At 40.7% G+C, this 13,125-nt stretch overlaps 1 protein-coding gene across 5 annotated transcripts; it reads right to left on the bottom strand.

Annotated features, from left to right (window-relative positions):
- Positions 1 to 433: 433 nt before the first annotated feature.
- Positions 434 to 11,108, bottom strand: MMAA (metabolism of cobalamin associated A). Of its 5 annotated transcripts, none has more exons than XM_052771931.1 (7): positions 11,005 to 11,108; positions 5,623 to 6,097; positions 4,413 to 4,535; positions 2,827 to 2,997; positions 2,443 to 2,528; positions 1,703 to 1,852; positions 434 to 1,242 (listed from the first exon to the last, which is right to left on the bottom strand). In XM_052771931.1, the coding sequence occupies exons 2-7, from the start codon at positions 6,041 to 6,043 to the stop codon at positions 955 to 957; spliced, it is 1,239 nt and encodes a 412-aa protein (XP_052627891.1). In that variant the 5' UTR covers positions 6,044 to 6,097; positions 11,005 to 11,108; the 3' UTR covers positions 434 to 954. The 5 variants fall into 5 exon arrangements, with proteins under 5 accessions (XP_052627891.1, XP_052627880.1, XP_052627900.1 ...); XM_052771920.1 differs by lacking the exon at positions 11,005 to 11,108 and adding an exon at positions 6,816 to 6,910; XM_052771940.1 differs by lacking the exon at positions 11,005 to 11,108 and adding an exon at positions 6,660 to 6,734.
- Positions 11,109 to 13,125: the final 2,017 nt, after the last annotated feature.

Here is a 13,125-nt window from a genome sequence, read left to right as displayed (position 1 = left end):
CCAGATGAGCTCTGGTTTCTAGATCATGGCTTAGGAAAATGCTTCCTCCAGATTTGTTCTCAATTGAAAAAAAAAAAAAAAAGTACTTTTGGTTGTAAGCAGTCATGTCTGCTACAAGAGAGGGGAAAAAAAAACCCCAAACCCAAACACAACTGGGCATTTTGTCTGAAGCCCCCCAAAATTAAGTCAGATCAGAAAGCCTCAGACCATTGTCACTAGAGATCAAATATTCTAGTATGAAGACATTTGTTGTTGAAGCATCATGGGTGACATTTGTTCCACCTGATGTCTGCATTTTAAAAAAGTCTAACTAAATTTTGCTTTTGTATTAAAACATCTATTTAGAAATTGGGATGGTTAAAATACCATTCTCCTGGTGTACAGTGTATAATAACTAACTATAGCTTCCAAACAGGGACCAAACACCACTATATTCTATTTATATGCATACAATTTATTTAAAACTAAGACTGTGGTCAGTTGCTGCCAGGGGGCCCAATGTTCTTGCTGTCACTCAAGCTGAGGAAAGAAAAAGCAAACCATGCTGGCAACAGCTGATGCTATATTAGAAGGGAAAGCTGCAGTGTCAACTGCTCTAAGATGGTCCCATAACTGCAATAAAACTCTGCACCACCACAAACCTTCCTCTCCCACCCTCCCAAAACCAGTCACATTTTGACACAGGCATACGTTTTTGATCAACAGATCTATGGCGTGTACAATTAGAAGACTTAGAAATGTACTTTTTTCCAATATAGTCTGTAGTAATCTCTGAGTGGATTTGTCATGATCTTCACATATACAGAACCCTACAGTATTTTTTTTGCAGAGTACTGGATAGGTATCTTATTAATGTCCGTTGTAGCAAAACATTTGAATCCATACATAGAAAAACTGTATTTAATGTTCATGTTTACATAAAGCACTTAACAAGAACAGAGTAGAATATAATGCTTAGAGACCATCTTTGAATGCTTTCAGTAGCAGGTCGGCTGCCAGTCCAGGAGACAAGACACCACTAAGAACTTTTTCTTCTAGAAGTAGAATCTTATCCTTGACTGCCAAGTGACTCCGGAAATGTTCCAACATATTTTCTTGGATGAGATTCCACATCCACACTTTCTGCTGTTTCCGTCGTTTGGCAATCAACTCACCACTTGCGAGCATGAGGTCACGAAATTCTGTCATTTTATCCCACATATCTGAGATACCTTCTCCAGTTTTGGCAGAGATACGCATTACCTGTTGGATTCAGAAGAATTTTTAAAGCCAAGTAACTGCTGGGCTTGAGGGTTTAGTTACTACATCAGGTAGATTGCATGAAAATTAAGAAATGCATAAGGCAAGCTTACTTCAAGACACTCACTTCATGAAGCTCTAAGCAGTTTTATGCTGGGTTTTGGGTTTTTTTTTTTTAAAGATCTCAAAATCGGGATTCTACCAACTATAAGCGGACCCTGAGATCCACAGTATGTGGGATAAATAGGCATGTCCAACTACTTGTATCATGAGTGACAATCATTTTTAATGAGTCCTTTAGCTAAAAGGTACAGTGTTGCCATTTTACTTAAATGTAGCATTAATTACATATTCTGGTAGGTACACTCTGGTAGCTACTCTTGCACTTGTAATATTCCAGAAAGGAGGTATTTTACCACACCCAACACCCTCCTCCCCCCAAATGATGGTGAAGTACACAAACCTTTGGTCTCCAAACCTTTGAACGTTTGCGAAGCAGCTTCATAGCACTAACATATTCAGCCTGTATTCTCCGTGCAGGCACAATTAAATCACCATCAGCTTTATTTATAGCAACTAGATCTGCCATCTCAATTATACCCCGTTTGATACCCTAAATGGAACATGGAGAGAAATCATGAATACCCAGAAGGACTGTGACATGCTGATTTATCACAAAAAGCAGGTCAAAATGCTTTGTTAGTTTCTGGGGGCTCTTACTGACTTTTTTGTGTGTGTATGTGCTAGTCAGGCAAGAGTAGTACCAACGGCCTCTGTCATTACTAGTTATTACTCTACTTTGACACAAGAACACTAAATATGGGTATCAGTTTACATGATAACCTATTTCATGTGTAGAGACTTCAAGTTTATCCAAAACATGACCAAGTTTGCAAACCTATTTATATTGATTTCTGTTTTCCTATAATACAAAGCCACTCCCCAAAATCATATGCAACTAGTAAATAGGCCAAAGTAAGTCAGAGAGTATCAGAATTTCACATCCTAATACTTCCAAAATCGGGGAGGGATATCAGATCCTAACCGGGCAATAAATTGATAAAACTCTGAAAAGACTTCAACAGTAGCAGCATAATTTACAAAACACTATTGATACAGACTCTCTGCACAGATGCTATATCTTCTATTTAAGTTTCTCTTCCTAGTCCTAGGTAATACTTAATAAGAGAAACTGAAAAATACCTGTAATTCATCTCCACCCGCAGGTGGTAGCAGTAATATAAACATATCAACCATATCAGCCACGGCAAATTCTGACTGTCCCACACCTACAAAATTAAATCCAGAGTTCACCACTTATTGCAAACTTTCAGTCACATTAATCACAGTAATTATGACAGATCCCATTACTGCACCATGAACAAATCCCACTAACAAAGACAACAGGAAACACAATAGTTTTTACAAAACATACAAGACTAGAAAACTGACAGAACAGGCATTCATTTTCAACCAGTCACCATGCATGAAAGTATGAGCAAAATCAAGGATGAAAGTATGCAACTAGTAACACACCTTATTTAGGTATCACAACAGGATAATTAAAAGAAAACCCTAAGCACATACCTACTGTTTCCACAAGAACAACATCGTAGCCTCCTCCTTCACACAGCAGAATGGCTTCATTTGTGGTCCTTGTTACACCTCCCAGTGTCCCTCTGGTTGGAGATGGTCTGATGTATGCATTCATGTCTCTTGACAACTCAGTCATCCGTGTTTTATCACCCAATAGAGAACCTTAAACGTTTAATGTTAAATTATTTCAGAAGTGCAGAACAGCCAAACTTCCCCTCTCCCCACCCCCAATAAATGAGTGAGAAAAGACTGATCTCTTGGATGAAGTCAGTCAGATAAGAATATCCCCGTAATAGCTGCTCAAGACTTTGCTGGGGACTAGGAAGTTACTGCCTGGTTCTTCTGCCTATCAGAAGCTGGAAAGGCCTGATAAGCAGACCTTACTGCTACCAAATACAAAGAATTTGTTCTAGGTCAGAATGAATTTCACAATTCCTGAATGGCTTTTTGAGGCCTATACACAGCAGGCCACACAATTAAATCTTTGCTGTTTCTGTCCAAAGGTACAAACCTCTGCCTTATGATTCTGATATGTCTTGATGGTGGATTGTTTTGTTTTTGAGAAAGCTGACATGCATCCCTGCCTTCCTTCTATTCATACAAACTTTAAATAGGATTTGGTGAGATCTACATGCATGATGCACGTTCCAAAAAATGAGAGATGCTCAGTTCTTTTAACTGGTGCAGTCTTCCTATCATATTTTGCTATTCTATTGATGCATCTTGAATGTACACATTCAAGAATATAGTCTATCTTAGTTCTGGGTCACTGCTATGCTGAAGATTTTTTTCTTTTTAAATAGTTACACATTGCAGCATCTTCTCTAACAGCATAGAAGCTGGAAAAAGGAGTAATGTTCCCTGTCAGCTGCCCATTAGAAAAAGATCAAAGTCAAGGCTCTATTATTTATGTCAGAGATACCATTAATCAAACATGGTCAGCCTATAATTTCCCTACAATTTTTGATTTGAGAGTGACAGATTACAGCCACACAACTTTGAAGAATTTCAAAATTAGGAAAAAAAAAATAAATCATGCTACAAGTCAGACAAATGGTCAATGATACTGCATCAGGGGACCTTGAAACCAGTACAGTCAACAGAAATCCAAAAATTCCTATTGAGAAGAACTAATGAATGTTCTAAAATCCAACCTGATCTACATGTTTTGATTGCAGCATCCTCTAAATAGTTTTAAATTAGCATATGCTTCCTGCCCAGTGATCAGCATTACCACTGTTGAAATTTAAGCAGAAATTAATGCCCCTCTACTCTTTCATTCACAGGGAAATAAAGAAATAACTAGAGAGAGAAAACCACAGCAACCTAAAGTTTCAGACAAAAAAGTTGTAAGGCAACATTCAAACACTGGAAAAGAGGAAACCTCACAAAATTAGGACGCTGATATGTATTTCCCAATTTCATATCACAGGAGGAAAAAATGAAGACATGATACAACATTTATTCTTAGCATTTTGCTTTTATAGGCCCCAAATTTTCCTCCATTTGGCCCAAAGAGATACTCCTATAGTTGATAAGGTATTAGAAACCTGACTCAAACTTTAATTCACACTCACCACCACTTGTACTAGAGGAAGGGTCTACAGCCAACACAGACACTTTGTATTTTCTTTCTGTAAGCATTTTCCCAAAGCATTCTATGAAAGTTGATTTCCCAGCACCAGGAGGACCAGACAACCCTAAATAAACATATTAAGAAAAAAACATTTTGTTAATCAAATAAATAATGCATTACGTGAACACCATCAACATCTAAGTTGATAACAATTCATACTTTAACACCATATCACAACAAAGGCAAATGAAAGCTATGCCACAACTGACACAGCCAACCAAGCAGTTGTAATTAACTTGAAATACACTACCTTGGTTCACCCAACACAGCAGCGCTCACTTCACCACCCCTCATCCTACCCACACCAACATAACATTGGGTTTATCCAGCCCTATTTCCTCCTCTCCAAATAAATTTATTTATACTGACTTATCCTTCAGAACTTTAAAAATGTCATGTCCTAAATCTAGATTTTTCAGGTTTACTAACTATTTATAAAAGAAACACTCTAAAAGCAAAAGCCCTTACCTTGAAGAGCTGTTAGTTAAAAAAACGAGGTGATTTACTTGCACATCAAAGCATGCAAACTAAGATTAGCACCACACATTTCTCACTCCTGTGCACAAGTTCTTGTTCTTACTACTTTTGTACACACATGAGAGACAACAGCTGGGCATCACATACTTTAGTAGTCCATCTCTTTTCAAGGGAAAAATATTTTAGTTTCCCAAGAGAACCAGGTTCAAGTCTCCTCAGCTGAAAAGCAGGCTGCTTTAAAGTAAGGCCATAGATCACAAAAGTACATGGTTTTCCTTTGGCAGACTGAAGAAGGATTCAGGAAGTATTCAAGAAAACACCTTCTTCGGGATAAAACCAGATCTGCTTAACTACATCCTTCCCTATCCAAGTGTAGAGAACAGCTGTATCAGTCTGCAAACTGCCTAACATTTCAGCTTATAATAGTTATTAAAAAAACCCCAAATAACAGCCCCCCAAGAAGCAACAATAATTTCTAGAGCTTTTTCAAAAGCCTCTTCCAGCTCAAGCCATAACCCTACTGGACAACAGAAGTGATCCAGATTGGTTACAAACCACAAGAAACCAATGATCCAAGACTACCGACCATGATGCTTAAAGAACAATAGCGATAACGAAAGGTGAGGACTGTAATTCCGTCAAAGCAGCTACTGGACAGACATAAAAGGACTAACCCACTCTAAAGGCAAGTGGTTTTCCTTGATTTAACTTTTCTTGTTCCCTGTGGTAGGATAATACCTTCTGAAGGAGCACCTGGGCTATTTTCTTCTTCCTACTCTGAGTTGATTCTACAAGCGTAATAGCTTCTGCTAAACAGGCTCTATGACCCTGAATTAGTCCGCTGTAAAGTCTGTCTACCAGTCTTTGTTCTTTGTCAGAAAGTCCCTCTATCTGCTGGTCAGGGGCTGCTTGCTGGCACAGCTCTCTCCTCAAACCATTCGATGAACGTATCCATTTTGTACGATAGGGATGCATTGGTGTAAGAGATTCAATGCACGGGAAATCTGCTCTGGAAGTAAAGTGAAAGTTCGTGAGGCAAGTTCTTCTAGAGAAATAACAACGAGGGAATCTCAGCAGCAAAGAGGGGATCTTCATCTTGCTTGGAATTAAAAGTAGCAGAGATATCAGTTCACTTCCATTTGCAGACACCTTAAAGAGAAAGAAAAATATTTTTACTTCCTTCAAAGCGCTTATAAGGACTCAAATGAAACCTACGTATGCAGGCAATCATCATCTTTTATTTTATCCATACCTACTGTTTAAAAAAAAAAAAAATGGTTCCCGCTTCCCATTGAAAGAACAGAAAAAAAGCAGCTATATAATCTTCCATAGGATAGCATCTCCTTTTTATCATCCTAAACAAACAAGTATTTTATTTTTATAAATAAGCAGATAAATAAAAAGCACTTTTAAATAAGACAGCCTCCAAGAGCACACACAGCACCCTAAAAAACCAGGAACAAACCAACCCTTATGCTTACTGAAATTGTTGTATATTCTACTTCCATGGCTGCAGGGTTTTTTAAAACTATTATTCGGGATGAGCTTTTTACACCTTATTTCCAGGAAGGGGGGGGGGGAGCGCAGTCAAGACACAAGAACATTTAGAAATAAACTCGGGGAGCAGAAACCTCCCAGAGGACCAACACAAAGCAGCAGCACCAGCACCAGGCGCAACCACCGCGCTCTCTGGGCCTGCTCTGACCCGCACCGCTAAAAGCCTCACAGATCCACCCGGGCCGACCCTTGTTCACAAAAGCCGCCCTTGCAGCTACTTTCCGAACCCTCTGGGGAGAGGCTCACCCCACCCCACCCCACCCCACCCCTCCTCCCCCCATCGGGACCCCGGACAGCCCCAGCCCCGCACCCGCTCGATCTCTCCTCAGCCCAGCGGGTTGTGGCGGTGGTGGGGAACGGCCTGCGCTCCCCCGCCTCCCCGCCGCCAGGAAGTGACGCCCTCACGCTCAGCCGGAACCCGCGTCCGGCCACGGGGCGCAGGGCCCACCCCGCCGCGGACGTCCCCGGCCGCCCAGCCGGGCGCCTGCGCCGCGCATGCGCCGCCAAGCACCGCCCACCCCAGCCCCGCACGGGGAGGGGCCTGGGTGGAGGGCGTGGCCGTTGCCGGCGGCGTCCCGCAGAAGAGGGGCTGGGGCGGCGGGGTGGCTCTGATCGAGTGCGGTCGATATGCTCATTTCTGGTCATTTCATGAGAACACAAGCTTCCGTGTTGATGCAATAACCGTTTGCTGGCCCTGCCCTTCCTTCTGAGGAAGGGTGCTGCAAACCCTCATTTCGCTCCTGGTCCAAAATCTCAAAAACGTCGCTTTGAATTTGTGCACGACCACTTACTATTCCCCGATTTCGTTTCAAACAGCAGGAAGGGAGAAGAAAGACTTAACCCCTCAAACGTGTTTATTAAATCGTATTTCTTTTCATTTTGCAAAGTTAAACAAACCTGATTTTTAAAATTTGCTCTCACGGAATGTTTTTTTTTTCAATTGTTACTATTTCTCTAGTCATCTTACCCTCCCTTTTCTGCACTGCTTCTTCCTAAAGTACATGCATTTATTTCCAATAAACAGAAACTGGCACAATGCGCAGGCCGAGTCGCTACTAGTGCCGTACCATCACCCTAGCACTGTTCTAGAATGCATTAGACTTGGTCCCAGTGCAACTAATGGACTGTGTAAAACAGCAAAAGTTTTGTTCTTAACTGCCGAATGCACGATTTAATCTCATTCCTATTATTCCGGTCCACAAGATTATCATAGACAGAGAACTGAACAATCCACTCTTCAGAGTTGATAAAACATGCAATTTCATGTCCCCATCAGCATGTGATGAAACCACAGCAGAAAGAGACAAGAATTCCCATTTCAAAATAGCCTTGTGTGATCTTTCTATTTAACCAGTTCTTTATTCATCAGAGTTAGCATGTATCACTACCATCTCTTCCTGAAGTTTTCTAAGGCTCTGTTTCAAGGGCTGTGCTTAAACCCAGGTAGCACATACCCACTATTATTTTAGTAACGGCGGCAACAACAAAAAAGCCATTCTGCTGTGGTTTCATCACAGATGATTGATCCTGTATTTTATTCCACTTTGTCTGCATTCATCATGAATACTTTTATCATTGACCTTGTTGCAAGAACTAGATGAATGGGTACACAAAATTGTACGTTTTGTCAACACTGAAGAGGAGAGTGGATTGTTCAGTTCTCTATGACAATCTTGTGGACCAGAATAATAGGAACGAGATTAAATTGTGCATTCAGCAGTAAAGAACAAAACTTCTGCTATTTTACACAGTTCAGCAGTTGCACTGCCAATCTGATATGACCATGAACAAGCATGTATGTGTTTTGGAGTAGTCTTCCCGCAAGAACCGTTTTAAAGACCTTGCACACTGATGAGGTGTGGAAATCCAAATTGTTCAAGTCACCTCTTTTTTTTCCCTTTCCTCTCAACTCTGTTACTCAACAAGATTGCTTTTCTCCAGTCAGAGACTATAGTCCCCAAAGGTCAGATATGACAGGTAGACTTCCTATTGCATTGTCAATTATATGCACCTCTTCTTTCAATATTCTGGAATAGAGATTACACAGGGCTCCTAAAACTGTGTGCTCTTCTACCACCTCTATGTTACTCTAACCTCATCCAAAATAGGCAAAATACTTCCTTAGAAGCTGGACCATATCTAGAGTCTCCTTAATCTACATTCTGTCATATTATACAGTGCTCTTATGTTTCCCCTATCGTCTTCTAACATATGTGCCCAAACATGTATTTTTTCATCTTTATTACACACAGATCAATGAATTTTGGCCAGACTCACTGTTTCTGTGCTTTCTGATCTCCAACATAGGCAGTTGTCTTGGTTCATGTGTTCCTTTACCTGGTCATTATTAACTCACTTAACATCCTAGCTGAGGTATTCAAGAGGGTAGTTCAGTAGCTTTCCACACCAGCCTCGTTGTTTCTCTCTCTTTACTTAAAAAAAAATTTTTTTTTTTACGTCATCTTCCTTTTTGTGTTCTCTCTGCTTCTTTTCCCCAGGGGTGTCAGAAGAATAAAAATGTGCATCCCATAGTTATTCCATCACAGTCTGCAAACTTGTCCAATACTTAAGGAAAATGATCTGTTCTAACCTCCTTGCTGCAAATCTAGCCCAGATGTTAAAGAAAACGGTACTGCTGGTTACTCATGAAATGGCAGTCTTCCTTCTGAGCCAATACTAAATCAAACATCCTGTAAAGTGTTATAAAGTATTGTGCCATGGAATAAGGGTGTAGGGAGGCACAAATCTTCAGACAAAACATGCAACTGAATCCCAATCATTATCAAATAATAGAAAAAGAGCCTTCTGTAACTTCTCACAGCAGAAACTGTATTACCATTAGCATCTTTGCCAAATTCCACCATGCAAATTTACATTCCGTCTAACTGGCTTCCCCTTGCAGTTTTAGTTGGATTCATTCGTTCTTCCTTTCTCTGGCAGCACTCTAATTTCCCTGGTCTGTTCAGCCCCTCTTTAAGAAGTCCCGAAGTAATCTTTGTGCACGTTATTATCGCAACGATGATATTTAATATGTTCATAGACATAACTATAAGCAATGTGCTGCAAAGGCAAATACAAAACTAACAATCTCTATGATCTAAATTAAATTGCAACAGGACAAATAATTGATGAAATTAAATAAACAGCATCAGCTTGAAACTCACCAGCTTTTCCCTGAACATATAAAGAAGTACTTGTGTTAGGAACTCTCTGTTGGGCCCTCCCGCTGTACATTAAAAGATCTGGCATGCCTACAGTCACTACTGGTTATGGTTACAGAATTATGAAATTCTCATCACATACAAGAAGAAATTATGATTTCTTAGAGATTAAATTTTATTTCATCAGTTCTTTCTCCCCCTGTGAGGATGGGAAGGGTGTTTAAGAAGGCTCTGCCATGCTCCCAAATCCCTTTCACCACTATGCCTTATTGCAAAATGAACTTCTCATTCAGGAATACAAATTCAGTGGCAATTCCTACGCTGAGTACTCACATTGCACTTGCAGTGTAGCACCTGGTTGTCTTCACACTCTGTCTTCCTCTAATATTTCTCCATTCTGCATGTAATAGTCCACCCTGCTCACTTGCAAATGCATGTTTTTGGCTACTATGATTGCAACTAGACTAGTGGTTTTATTGCTATTACAAGCAGTCCAAGAAAAAAAACCAGGATATACCTTAAACTGCATTAGAAATTTTGGCTGACATAACACAGATCTAAGTTCAGCATCAAAACTCTATCAGGGTCCATCCTGCAAAAACTACCTACCTGTCCTCCAGCGCCCAAGAACCAGCATCACAGCACTTCCCCTTTTGTGGCTATGAACGAGACCTATTGCTTCCCTACGCACAAGAGAAATGAGGGGTCTCCTCCACTGCAACCTACAACAGCTGACTGGAGCAACAAACAAGTGGCAATTTGTGGTGAGCATTAAATCCTACCTGCATATCAGGTCCAGCCAAGTTACAGAATAACTACAGTCCCTGCCACAGTACAAACTGAAACTATATAGTGGTGACTGAAAGACCATTTGTCCTTTATTTCAGAGGACACCACTCATTTCAGTTTTCACACAAGCAGAGAAGACTGAACCAGTCTGCTCTTTGCAGCACAACACTAAGCAAGGTAACTGCTGATTATAGCCTTATTTTCAGGAAAGAGCACTAGCCTTTTAAAAAGAACAGTCTGAGCACTTTAGACTAAATATTCCTTCTGCCTCATCTTAAAAGATAATTGGACACCTGAAATAAAAACAATAGCAAGTATAATCACAGCTGAAAGTTTGCCTGTTTAAATGCAACATGAGTCCAGGCCTCAGGTTTTGCATTTGTGACTCGGGCAAGGAAGCAGCACAAAAGCAGCAAATCTCCCCAAAGGCTCATTAACAGCTACACAAACAGGTGTTTGCTGCATATGGGCATTCAAAGGTTTTACTACAAAGGCCAGGACAGAGCACCAAATCAGCTCCCTGGCTAGGCCTGGAGACAAAAGCCTTACCGCAGCTTTCCAGGTTCAGCATCCTACAAAGAGGGGACGATTCCAACAGCTGAGCAGAGTCACTGTACTTGTGCTGGTGAAGGAGCCATAAGGTTGTCAGAGCTGTCAGAGCTGTCTGAGAACCTGGGAAAAGAAATTTGCTCTTTGAGCTTTGGCTGAGACCTACAAGAGAGTATCTGAAGAAAAAGGAGGAAAAATTCATCTTGCACAACTATGGTTTATATTTGTGTAATGTTTTTATAAACAAGGGAGCTGAAGTTTCTTCACAAAACCTTATAGCAGTGACTTCAACATTCTCTTGTTGATACGAACTGAGCTATGATTGCACATTAGTGAGAAATGACATAACCATTACAGGAAAGTTTTCTACTGCTTATGCACAAGTTTTTTAATTGTTCATGATGAACTGCCTGATATAAAATGACACATAAAGGGGACAGATAAAATATTTTCTTATAAAAGCAATTATCTTTTCTGTAAAATGTTCACGTTTCTTAGAAAATAAAAATAAAATTACTATATGGGAAAAAACCCCCAAACATTATTCATATAGACTACTGGTTGTAAAAGCAAGTTAAATAATGTTCTCCAAGACTGATTTGTTGTTAGAATTATAAACCTGGAAGGGCAAGTCACTTGCCAGTAAAATACTAATTTTTTTCTTTCAATTAAGAAAGTATTTAAAAGCGTGGCTTAAAGAGTATGTTTTTCTCCATGGCCACCAATGACTCACGATAGCACAGTATTTCTCATGTAGTTCATCATTGCACAGCTGAAGAGGAAATCATTAATTGGCTCCTCCTGATTATTTTCAATACAGCAATGAAACCATAGCAAACATATTAGTAAACGTAAGAAGTATAATACAATCTGACACCAGACTTTGACAAGGTACCCTCATTCCCAGCTACTTTTTAAGGAACGGCTTGATTGGCTGCAATTTTTAAATTCTGTAGGAGCTGAGAAAGACAGGAGGTGGAGGACTGACACTTTCAAATGACTAAATACAATCCTCCTTCCCCCCACCCCAGTGCGCTAAAGAGTTATTAGGTTGGTATGAAATTAGCACAATCTTATACACCAAAAAACGAATACCTTAGTTCACAAAGTGAAGCATACATTGGGGCAAGGAATTAATGATGAATGCGTAACTCGGTTTACCATTGTAGGCAACTTGAACATTAAGAGTAAAGACATAATCTTTCACACACTTGAGTGTTTTTCCCTGCATCTCCAACAGCATTGGTTCTCAGAGGTCTTTGTCTTAACATCCCTATAGAATCATAGAATCATTTCGGTTGGAAAAGACCTTCAAGATCATCAAGTCCAACCATTAACCATGCCCCCTAAACCATGCCCTGGAGTACCCTGTCCACTCGCTTTTTGAATACCTCCAGGGATGGTGACTCAACCACTTCCCTGGGCAGCCCATTCCAATGTTTGACAACCCTCTCAGTAAAAAAATTTTTCCTAATATCCAACCTAAATCTCCCTTGCCTCAACTTGAGGCCATTTCCTCTTGTCCTATCTCCAGCCACCTGACAGAAGAGACCAACACCCACCTCACTACAACCCCCCTTTCAGGTAGTTGTAGAGAGCGATAAGGTCTCCCCTCAGCCTCCTCTTTTCTAGACTGAACAGCCCCAGATCCCTTAGCCGCTCCTCATAAGACTTGTGCTCCAGGCCCCTCACCAACTTGGTTGCTCTCCTCTGGACATGCTCCAGCACCTCAATGTCTTTCCTGTAGTGAGGGGCCCAAAACTGAACACAGCACTCGAGGTGCGGCCTCACCAGTGCCCAGTACAGGGGAACAACCACCTCCCTGCTCCTGCTGGCCCACAATTGGTGGAAGTGAGATAGTGGGTAGAACTGTCCATAGGAACATAATGTTGTAGCAAAACATATCAAGACACATTTTCAGTTCCAGGATGACACTTACAGCCAAGATGAAGAGGAAGACCAAGCCCATGATAAATCTGATAACCAGGATTCAAGACTGAGATATAGGAAAACCTAAGTGTTTCCAATTCGGACCAAACCCATGGCATGAACAGGGAAGCCCGTTTCCTGCAGTCCACCTAAGCATCTTAAACATGAGGCTATCATTTATCACGCACGAAG

Source organism: Harpia harpyja, chromosome 2, assembly GCF_026419915.1.
Source record: "Harpia harpyja isolate bHarHar1 chromosome 2, bHarHar1 primary haplotype, whole genome shotgun sequence".
NCBI classification, from domain to species: Eukaryota; Metazoa; Chordata; class Aves; order Accipitriformes; family Accipitridae; genus Harpia; species Harpia harpyja.
Note: the sequence above shows the minus strand (reverse complement) of the source record. Positions and strands in the feature narration are given on the sequence as shown.

What these genes read in the sequence shown, in the direction of transcription:
- MMAA (XM_052771904.1), bottom strand. Translation starts at nt 6,456, where the DNA reads ATGGAAGTAGAATATACAACAATTTCAGTAAGCATAAGG. An exon ending in CAATTTCAGTAAGCATAAGG is followed by an intron (nt 6,098 to 6,417) that starts GTTGGTTTGTTC and finishes TTTCTCTTTAAG; the next exon opens with GTGTCTGCAAATGGAAGTGA. An exon ending in TTCCTCTAGTACAAGTGGTG is followed by an intron (nt 2,998 to 4,412) that starts GTGAGTGTGAAT and finishes TAAACGTTTAAG; the next exon opens with GTTCTCTATTGGGTGATAAA.